We start from the raw sequence: 11,784 nt of genomic DNA, 5'->3' as shown, positions 1-11,784 counted from the left end.
TCTTTGAGCTTCTATGCCTAAGAAGTAGTGTAGTGGACCAAGGTCCTTAAGGGAAAACACAACATTGAGTTGTTTGATGAAGGATTCTAAAAATTTGGTGTTGTTCCCTGTGACAATTATATCATCCACATATATAAGTAGAAAGGTGATGTGATTTGTACCTCTTATAGTGAAGAGTGAGGAATCACTTTTTGTGTTCTTGAAACCCCAACTGAGTAAGGCATTTTTGAGGCTGTCAAACCAGGCTCTTGGGGCCTGTTTTAATCCATAGATTGCCTTAGATAACTTGCAGACATGTTCAGGTTTAGTTGAGTCAACAAATCCCTCTGGTTGATGCATAAACACAGTCTCTTTGAGGTAGCCATTAAGGAATGCATTGTTTATGTCCAACTATTTGACTTCCCAATTGAGATGCACTACAATTGAGAGTATGATTCGAACTGTACTGGCCTTGACAACTGGGCTGAAGGTCTCTTCATATATCTAGTCCAGCTATTTGTTGAAATCCTTTTGCAACTAATCTTGCCTTTCTCCTTTCAATTGTCCCATCTGCTTTGTACTTGGTCTTGGAGACCCATTTAGAATCAATGATGTTTTCTTGGCCTTGATATGGTACCAAAACCCAGGTTTGATTTGACATGAGTGCCCGATACTCATTATCTATAGCTTCTTTCCACTGTGGTTTTGTAAGTGCTTCTGTGATATTTTCTGGTTCCTTCTCATCTGTGCAGATTTCAGCTAACCCAACATATGGCTGCTTTGGCTTGTGAATTCCAGCCATGCTCCTGGTCCAATGAGTGTTGATGGTTGTGCTTGGTTCAACAAGGTCTTGGGGAGCTTCAGTAACTGTTTTTATGGGATCAGTGTCATGTGAAATTGGATTGTTCCTTGTTGAATCATTTGTAGTTGGACTGGCTGGTGCAGCACTACCAGTTGGACTGACTTGTTCTTGTTCGACATCAGGATTGTTGTCATCTGAAGGTGTTGCTTCTCTAGTATGTGATCTACCTGCAGTAGGCAAAGAAAAAGAGGCAGATGGACATTCAGTTAGTGTTTTCAAGGGACTTCTTGTATTGAGAAACCCATCTTGGAATGGAAAGTGTTCTTCATTGAAGACAACATGTCTTGAGGTGAAGATTCTTCCATAAGAGTTTTTGCATTTGTATCCTTTGTGGGAGTTACTATAGCCCAAGAACACACATCTGGTTTTGTGGAACTGCAGTTTGTGCTGATTATAGGGCTTGAGACAGGGATAGCAAGCACACCCAAAGGGTTTTGGGGAGTTGTAGTTAGGTTCCTTTCTAAAGAGTAGTGAGTAAGGACTTTCATTTTGAGTGACTAGAGAGGGTAGTCTGTTTATGAGATAAACTGTCGTGGAGAAAGCTTCCCACCAATAGTGTAAGGGCATTTTGGCTTGTGCTAGTAGTGTCAGGCCAAATTCAGCAATATGTCTGTGTTTTCTCTCATCCCTACCATTTTGTTTGATGTGTAAGGGCATGACATTCTGAATTGTATCCCTGCTTCTATTGCATGGTTTTGCACAACCTTATATTCACCACCACCATCACATTGGATTGTTTTAATTCTTTTGTTAAACAGATTTTCTGCCATGTTTTTAAACTGGGTAAAAGCTTGTGCAATATCTGATTTCTGTTTCAGAGGATAGATCCAGGTAAATCTACTAAAGTCATCAAGGAAGTGAACATAATATTTGAAACCCGAAGAAGATGTTACTGGTGCAGGTCCCCAGACATCAGTGTGAACTAATTCAAGAATTTCTTTAGCGTGAGAGGAAGAGTTTTTAAACGGTAAAAAATGCATTTTTCCATATTGACAAGCCTCACAAAAGTTAAAATGATCACTAGGTGATAGTTTGACATTACAATTTTTCAAGACTCTATCTAGGACTTTATTATTTGGATGACCAAGTCTTCTATGACAGCTTTCCTTGACAGATACATAAGCACACGGGTCCCTTTCAGTCCTTGAAAGCCGATACAAGCCATCTTTAAGTGTCCCTCTTAGGATTGCCTTCCCTGTCAACTTGTCCTTCACAAAACAACAATTTGCATCAAACTCAACCAGAATGTTATTGTGAGCAGTTAATTTCGACACACTTAACAGGTTTTTGGTAATATTGGGCACATATAAGACATCATGTAAGTTAAGTGAGTTTAGTTTTGAGGAACCTGTGGCAACAATCTTTAGTTTTTCACCACTTCCAACAATTAATGAGTTCTTACCATGATGTTCTGTCAGATCCTCGAATTTGTCAGTTTGGTGTGTCACATGATTTCTTGCACCACTGTCAAAGTACCAATCATAATCTTGAAGAGAGCTTTGTGAGGCTAGGAAGGCATTGTGTGCCCCTTGTCTGTCACTGCCTGCTGAATAATTTGGGTTTGAATAAGACTTATCAAATCTGTAATAGCAATTTACTGCTGTGTGCCCGGCCTTGTGGCAAACTTGACATGTTGGCTTAGACATTCTTCCTATTCCTCTGCCTCCTCTCCAACCTCTGAAGTTAGAACCTCTCCAGTTGCTGTTGGAACCTCTCTAGTTGTTGTTTGTGTTGAATTTGTTGCCTTTGTAATCAGTTTTGTTGGCAACATTTGCTGAGGCATTAAGGGTTAGGTTGGTGAGGCTATTCAGTTGATCAAGTCTACTCTCAAAGGTCAGCAATTGAGCCTGAAGATCAACCCAAGTGAGACTAGTTTGATCAGATAGCTTGACCACCATAGGGTTGTATTCAGAATTTAAACCATTCAGAGTTTGAATGATTAGATCTGAGTTGGATATGGGGTTGCCTGCAAGTTTCAGCTTATCAGCGAGATTCTTCATTTTGACCAGATATTCCTCCATCTTCATCTCTCCTTTTCTAATGTTGTGAAACTAAGATTTGAGGTAAGTGACTCGAGATCTTGTGTGTGCACCTGCTAGGCTTTGGGCTTCATCCCAAAGTTGTTTTGAGGTTTCACAGTGCAGCAACAGTGTTGCCATTTCAGTAGTCATTGAATTCATCAACCATCCAAGGAGTTGTGAATCATGAGCCTACCAATCTTCAAAGGCGGGATTTGGATTCTTGCTTGAATTTGTAGAAGCTATGAATTTTTCGGGACACTCCTTTGTCCCTAGCATGTACCCATCGAGCCTGCAGCCTTTGACTATAGAGATCACCAAAGATTTCCATAGTGGATAGTTGTCTCTGTCCAACTTGACAGACACAGCGAATGGGAGATCATTTCTGGACTTTGAATCTGCAGTGGATGCCATGATTTGTGTTGGATCAAGAGCCTTCAGGGCTTAAGTGCTCTGATACCAACTTGGAAATGTAATGATAGGTAAAGAATAATATTATTGTATCTTCTGGTGATTACAGTGTACATATATATATAGCAAACACTAACAGATACATGATCCTATGATTAAGGCTAGAATTAAGATGTTACAAGAAAATAAAGAGACAAATAATGCTGACAGTAATTACATTAATTATATTAATTGACAATGTAAAGGTAAATTATTGGATCCACATATTAAGGGATCTTGTCTCTAAATATTGGGAGGGAGGGTTAGTGACATAGTGTGTGTCTTTGTTGGTGAATGTTGTTTCACAGGCATATATTGAAGATACTTGACTTTGACCATCCAATCTAAGTAATGCAATCTTGTTTTGAAAAATGTTCTTTAAGTTCACTCCAAGATAGAAGATTCTTTAGAAAAATGGATTGAGCAATTTGTGAATTAACATAATTTGTGGTCCAAGATTGAAGATTGTACAAAACCATTGCAGCGCTCCCAAGATGAATTATTGAAATTGGTGACAGGTGGAACTTGAATTTAACCATCAACAAATTAAAACTTGTTCTTGCTTCCCAAAGCTCGTCGCGTTGCATCAATCCATGCAAGATAATTTGGACCATAAGCTTGGGCGTTATGATAACATAATTTGGACCTTCATTTGGATGGACATAATATTTAGCAAAAGTCTCTTGAATTGAATTGGAGATTATATTTCTATTGTTGTTCGAGTTTGAGCTATTTGTCGTGGTTTATGCCATGGTAAACGAATGCGAAGCTGGATGAAAATAAAGCAAGTAAAGAAGAGAAAAAAAAAAAGAATTTAGTGTGCAAAAGTAGAACGGAATGCACTAGGATCTGATACCATATTAAATGTAAGAGAGATTCCACAATTGAATGAGAAAACCTAAAATGTGAAATGATCTCATTGGTTTTATAATGTGGAATTACAACTTATATACAAGAGTAAGTGAAGGTGTACTATAAGCTACCTAACATGTAGAAGATACAAACTTATAACCACCTATCAAGTTGGTCTCTAACTAACATCCAATGGTTCATCTTGATTGAGTTGATCTAAGAGTGGAGCTTGAACCTCCAACAAGATGTAAAAAAATAATAAACAAAACAAAATACAAATTTAGTGACCTTTAACATGATATATAATCTGCACAAAATAATTTTTATTCGAGAATGAAAGAGTTATGTGCACTAAAAAAATGTACAAATAAAAAAAAGATATTATTTTTACAAAATAACTCTAATGAAGTATTGATGTATCTATCTTTATCATAAAATAAATGAAAAGTGAGAAATGTTTACATGGAAGTGCTACATGTAACATTAATTCAAGGTTATAATTAGAAGGAAAAAATATTAATTTTGTATTGAAAATTGAAAATGGGCTAATTATTTTGGATTTTTGTTGTTGCAAATAGGTTAATTATTATGGGAAAGAGGGAGTAATGATTATGACAATCACCGCATGTCTATTAACATTGGGTACTTCATAAATGATAGTGATTTCTAAAATACACATTTGTCGAAGTCTTTGTCAACTTCGATTCCGTAGAAGAATTATAATTATATACAAAAGCATGTGCCTCTCTCATTTTAATTATAATCATATTATTTAGTTATTTATTCTTAGGAATAGTTAAATTGTTTCCATCAATTGTGCTAAATTAAAACTAGACTTTACTCAAATTAAAAAAAGAAGCAATTGTGGCCTCTTCGTCTCAATTCCTTCTATGCGCCCCTTTTTCTACTGTAATTGTATCATTTTCTTCTCTAGTCCACGATCTGGCTGCTCAAGTTCACATCAAATGTTTTCCTCTCTCATCCAAATAGTTCCTGCTAATCTAAACATAGAGAACCAATTTAAAAATGAATGGAGGGGTTGGGAGTCGAGGACTAAAACCAAAAGTCCTTTTGATTTTTGCAAGATGAAATATAAAAAAAAATACATAAATTAAAATATATATATTTTTTATATTTTCAAGATAAAAAATATATTTAAATTATCAATTTTTTAATAATTTAATATTTAGTATCAAAACAATGTGTTTCCCTTTATTTTCTTTATATAACCATCTTCTTCTTAATTTGTAATAGATTGAAATATATTTTTGATTGATTATTCCTTAATTATTTATAGACTTAATTAAAGAATTTAATATTTTATTCTCTTTTCTATGGACAAATAATATGTTCACCGGTCAATTAGTTAAAAGATGTCTTTTTTTATAATATTATTTTTTCTTACTAATATTGTCTATTGATATATTTTATATAAATGTGTGACTAGTTATAACAAAGTTAATTAAAATTTATTGTGCAAACAAATACATATATGTTGTCAGTGATGTATGAAATTTTTTATTTTTATCATAAATTAAAATAAAATAAATAAATTATATTCAAAATAATCACAATATATAATTTATTTATATATTTTTTTCATACATTTTTATTTACTAATAAGATTGCGGTATAATTCATATTATAATAAACATATAACTTTATTAGTGCCATGCAACGATGTATAACACTAGTTTTTATACATCAACATAGGTATAGTTTTGTAGTAATGTGGAGAGGGGAAGAAGCTCTACCAAATAGCTTGGCAAATTTGATTATGATAATTTACTCTGTAAAAATAATTTCTATTTTATTTTCTAAAATTCATTTTAATTTTATATTATAGTAAAGAGTTAAGAGATTCCTTAAGTTGATAGCTTTTGGCATTTTAAAAAATAATAAAATTGTTAAAAAATTATCATTATTTTCATAAATACATAGTTCCTATTTATCATTTTATATTCTCTCCGCCACAAAGATTGGCTTTAAAAGTCTCATCCTATTTTTAAAAAATGAAAACATAGTAAAGAGGCCCTAAAGTGTTTACCTGACATATATGCATGCTTTAAAATGGCATCCACAAGAAGCTAATAAAGAGAAATAGTTTTACCTGACATGCATGGTCCCAATAGGCAATAGCTATTAATGCTGACATGAATGGTCTACAACCATCCACTAATGGAACAACACAAATCATAAACCCCAAAAAATAAAATAAAAACCAAGACCAGATTCAAAACATTGTCTTGCTTTTATTCACATCTGCACATTTATTCTTTTGCTAATATATCATTCACAATTCTGGTAAATCGAGCATTTGCATGCCTAATAAGAAAACAAAATTCAGGGCAACCAAGAAATAAATTGAATATGAGAATAGACAAATAAAGAAAAAGAAAATGCAAATCAATGTCTTGTTAGCTGCTCTTTGTTTCTGAGAGGAATCTTGTTAGATTGAGACGGTGATTGGCCCCTATCGCCGTCGTTTTTAGTGTTAATGTCACTGGTTTCTGAATTGGGTTTGTTAGGTTCATTTGATTTAGAAGAGCCTTGTGAATACGCTTTGTTCTGTGGTATATTACGCATCAAAAACCTGTGTATCATCTCATAACTGGTGAATGTAATAACAGCAGACGGAGTTGTTCTTAATAGATTAGTAGCACAACCGCGATAGAAACCCGGAATGCCTTCCTTTTGAAACACCTTCTTAGTACAGTCAATAACACCGGCATATTGAACGCCACTATTTTTTGCTTGACCTTGTTCTTGTAGCCGGGAGCGTATTACCTGAAAACGAGAAACTCTGACAGTTAACGATGTAATGCTAAAACTTATTTTCCGCTCATAGAAAAATTGCGCAAGAAGATCTTGCATACCTCGTGCGGATAAGTCATTACAGAGGCAGTTACTTTAGATATTGATGACGCAATAGCAACATTGCCAGGACTTAACTTGTCGACAGTTGTGTTATCTGAAACATTTTAAATCCTCATTGGATGAACAACACATACAAATTAGAAAAAGATTAAGATTGTACTTATTTCGAGTATCACCGAACATATAATATAATAGTATTTGCATTTGTACCTTTTTTTGCCATGTATAACTTTATCTTTTCATATGCTGGGAATTGAATTGCTACATGACTTACACCAGCTAATGAAGGCACAATGCCACTGCATCAAAGAATATAATACCATCACAATTTATTACTAATAAATACACAGAAATAAGTTTTGTTTACATGGCTGTCAAAAACATGTTATGTTTCTATTTGTATTTAACCTGACATCAGGGAGAAGGTCCAGGTATATTAATTAATAACAATGTATGACTTAATAACATACTTCAATCAATAACTGGAAAAATAAAATGACTCTCATTGATCCAAATGATGATATGACGTTATAAAATAGATAATGCATAGAAAGTTCAAACAAAAATATGAATACCTCCAAGTGATTGATATGTTTTTTTTTTCGTCGAAAATATATAGGTAATATAATTATGCCGGTCATCTAAATTTTAAGCAAGCCTATTAATTTCTTCACGATTCATGTCACATTAACCGATTAAAGATATTATTCAGATTACTTAGCTTCCAGTCTTGCCAAAAGCAGTTCTTTTTATGGCATGTATAAGATAAGCAAAATAGATTTTATTTTCCAATTAAAGAAAAAAAGGAACAGTGATAGTATAACACATTGAAAAGAGATATAATTTGGTAAAGTTATTTACACAAATTGACAGATCTGTCTAGGATATATTTTCATAAAGAATCTGGTGTTAGTAAAAAAATACCTGGTTGTTATTGTTTCCAAAATAATTGGTTAAGGAAAAATGCATCTAGTTTACATTAATATTTCTTTTCCTCATAAAGTGTATAATTAAATTAACAGTTAATCAGCTCACCACTATTCATTGGGAAAGACCATTACATATGCAAATATAAGTGTCAGACTAGACACGAACCCTTCATATTTTCATAAAACATTTGATCAAATCATCAACCTTAAATAGAGAACCAAAAACAGACCTATATAGTCCTCTTAGGCCTTCCTCGTGTGTAATCCTTGTCAAAGCGGCAAGAACACTCTTGTAAGGAACAACATCAGGCCTCATTCCTTGTGTCTGATGAGTTTAAGGGGGAAAAATGAATTAACATCTAAGATGACAGGAACATTTATCTGTATCGATAAATAAGTGAAATAAAGAATTCATATTTTGATAGTAACCATCATTGAAACAGAAAGAGCTAAAACGACAAATACAGGTTAAAACATAATAGAAAAGCAAGTATTCAATTTAACCGATTAGTTTGGATAGCAAACTAATCACGGATAGCTAATAAACTCTAAACAACTTCAAAATAAATATGGTGACATAGTCATAAGAAAATATGGAAGATTGAGAGACACATCAAACAGCAAAAAGGGCAAACAAAAGGAGCAAAAAAAAAGTGTACATTCCTACTTTTACATATATTTTATTAAAATTACAGACATGAAAATTGAGAAGCAGAAACTCACTTGGAGTCTTGTCTTAACAACCCACAATGGATTTGTAGATATTGATGTTGCTGCCCCAGCACCAGCAGCAGCTATAATATTTCCAATAGTCGTGAGTTCGTGGCAACCATCTGCAATAATATTACCAATAAATAGTCTTAAAAAGTAGTCAATCCATCAATATCAATTCTGGATCAGAGGAAACCAGAATTGGGAAATAAAATATCATACTTCCAAAGTTCCAATGACTTAAGAGAAGAACTAGTGAATGTAAAATGCAATCATCATTTAGATAATATTTACCATGTGAACGAAGCAAGCCCTTTAGTTGCTCATAACATGTGAAGTAAACCTACAGTTGAAATAAACGTATTAGCATTTGGAATGATATGAAATACGAAGAGAAGCTATTACAATTACAAACATATGGTTAAACAATAAAAGGTAGATTGTTCATCTTCTAGTATAAAGATATGATCAATCAATGCTTTAAAAAGGATCTTGACAACAAAGTAGATGCAACTGGAAGATTAACTTTCAAATGGTTTTCACAAAAAATGCAAAAGTATATGTTGCTTTACACTTTTAGGACTAGGCAAGAAGTAAAAAGATGAAGTCATCTTATACAATTGTTGTTTGTTAAGAGGTTGCATTTTCAAGACTACCCAAAAAGGCAAGTGTTAGAACTGGTGACTAGCAATCCTATCAGCAAGAACAGTAAAATGAAGCTACTTACAGTCAACGATAATTGAACTAAAAAGTATATGAACAAATTGCCAAACATAATTTTATTTCGATAGAGATGCAAAAGCTTATTTATCTCTCCAGATCTAGATTCCATTACGAAATCAAGCAAATAAAGAGAGTGAAAACAAAAGTGTTAAGTATACTAAGAATTTGCCAACAAGTGATAGCGAGCGATATGCCTACAAGTTGGTTGGAAAAAACTGTATCCTAGCAAGTAATGAGGATTGTATGACAAATAAGATTCAATGTGATGATTATTCAGTTTTACACAAGACAATGTGACTCCAGATTATGGAGTTATCAATTATGTCTTGTCTTGTCTTTGTTAATAAATCGTATATATGGTACACGGAGTTGGAATACATGAGAATGCTGAAACAAGACATAATAGAACCAGAATGGCAGTGCTTCTAAAGCCATATTTCATATAATATAGCATCTTTTACTGCAACAGCCGCAAATCACAACACAAAAACAGTAGTTAAAAAGGAAGATGTAAAAAGAAACTCACTGCCCAATTTGGAAGTAATGCCAGTATTGTTGGTGAAAGGCCACGATACATTCCCCTGAAGCCTTCAGTCCTAACTATATTCTGCAAGCTCGTGACAATAACACTACCTAGGAGAACAGCAAAGGTTAGGCTCATGAAACAATCACTCAACAGATGCAACCACAGAATTTAGTCATACTCAAATAGTACAACTACTGCTACATATATCGGTGACACTCTGAATTGAACGATCTCAACTCCTAATCAAGTTCCACTAATACAATACATAAATTTCAGCCTCATGTCAATGTGATACAAACACCTAACTCTCCACAGAGAAGCACTTCTTTATTGAAAAATAATAATTCAAAGGCATTAACTTAACATATATGTCAGAACAAGAAGTGTACCTTTCTGAACAGGTGGAAGGCCATGAACTTGTAACCTTGTCTTGATCACATCCAATGGACACACAAATGTAGCAGCTATTGCCCCTATATTGATGTCGCAATGTCAGACCAATAATTCTTGAAAATGCAATATAAAATTGACCAGACACAAGAATAGGAGATAAAAAATTATGATTTTGAGAGATACCCATTAAAGATAAACTCATAATATGAAAAGGGTCGAAGCCAGAAAGACAAAAGAAAAATAAATAAATAAATTACCAGCAGCGGCACCAGCACCAGCGTTGGAAATTAAACCTCTGATATTGTGACTAGAACCAGAAGTTTGGCAATTGCTACTCATATTATTAGAATCTAAAAGTACCCTTTTAAATGGAAATTCAAGAGAGAGTTAGTAAACGAATTAAATGCAAATATTCACTGAAGTGGTGGAAAAAACGAAGCGAATTCTGATGGTAGATCTTAACAAATTTATTATCTATTTATAAACCTCATTGAAAAGAAGGGGGTGTTGAAAAAAGAAAAGGGTTTGGGGTTAACTTGAACGAAGGGTTTGATTATGAAGCAAATAAGGGTTAACGTGTTAATTGGAGTGGGGGAGAGTGCGGAATTGAAGAACGGGCTTTGGAGTTGAAAGTAGAAAGACCGTGTGGGAATTTGAGTTGTTTGTTTCTTGGGTTGATTGACGGAAAAGTGGGGAATGAATTTTGAGTTGGATTGCTACAAAGACTTGTGGTTTGTTTAAGCAGATGTCACTGTCACTGTAAATTCTTGAACCAGCTTTCGATTGCCGACTCACAAAAGTGAAACCCTTTCGGGATGGGAAAGTGTTAAAAAAGTATTAATTATAATTAGTCAATATGTATCCTTTTTTCTTCTTTTTTTCCATTGATGTAGTTTCTTAGTATTTTTGTGTATATAAAAATATTGGATTAAGCTCTCATAATAGTATTATTTTTATTTTAAGCTCTCGTGATGAATGTTTCATTAATTACATATAAAGACAATGATATATTTGATACCGTTGATAATAAAAAAAAATTTGGACATTTTTAAAATATAAAAGTTCGTAGAGAATAATTATAATTTTTAGAAACTTTTATGTATTTTGAATTTGTTTAACAATTATAATTATATATTTTGTAAGAGTTAATAATTTTTTTTTTTTTATCAAAATATATATAATATTTTGTTTCCCTTGTTAAAGAAATCTTCTAAATTTGTCACTGATTACTTTTATATTCCAAGAAGAAGATTTTAATACTAGATTATTCCATTTGTCAATTCTAAAGAGAGAAACAAAGATCTACAATACAAACAATTGTTTTGCATCAAGACAATAGTGAGTACCCCAATTTTGTCCGATCAATTAAATAATTCTAAAAAATAAATCATATGTTTAATTTTAATATTTGTTATAAAGAGGGTTATTTCTCTAGTTCTGGTTCTCTTTTTGGGATTACCTCTT

At 33.2% G+C, this 11,784-nt stretch overlaps 1 protein-coding gene across 1 annotated transcript; it reads right to left on the bottom strand.

The window, feature by feature from the left end:
- Window positions 1-6,390: 6,390 nt before the first annotated feature.
- Window positions 6,391-11,131, bottom strand: LOC101490593 (nicotinamide adenine dinucleotide transporter 1, chloroplastic-like). Its single transcript, XM_004516701.4, has 9 exons — window positions 10,578-11,131; window positions 10,317-10,400; window positions 9,928-10,034; window positions 8,973-9,021; window positions 8,691-8,800; window positions 8,198-8,292; window positions 7,249-7,337; window positions 7,038-7,132; window positions 6,391-6,948 (listed from the first exon to the last, which is right to left on the bottom strand). Exons 1-9 carry the CDS (start codon window positions 10,657-10,659, stop codon window positions 6,568-6,570), a joined length of 1,092 nt encoding a protein of 363 aa, XP_004516758.1. The 5' UTR covers window positions 10,660-11,131; the 3' UTR covers window positions 6,391-6,567.
- Between the last annotated feature and the right edge of the window lie 653 nt (window positions 11,132-11,784).

The sequence above is a fragment of the Cicer arietinum genome, chromosome 2 (genome assembly GCF_000331145.2).
Source record: "Cicer arietinum cultivar CDC Frontier isolate Library 1 chromosome 2, Cicar.CDCFrontier_v2.0, whole genome shotgun sequence".
NCBI classification, from domain to species: Eukaryota; Viridiplantae; Streptophyta; class Magnoliopsida; order Fabales; family Fabaceae; genus Cicer; species Cicer arietinum.
This window is presented reverse-complemented; position numbering and strand designations above follow the sequence as displayed.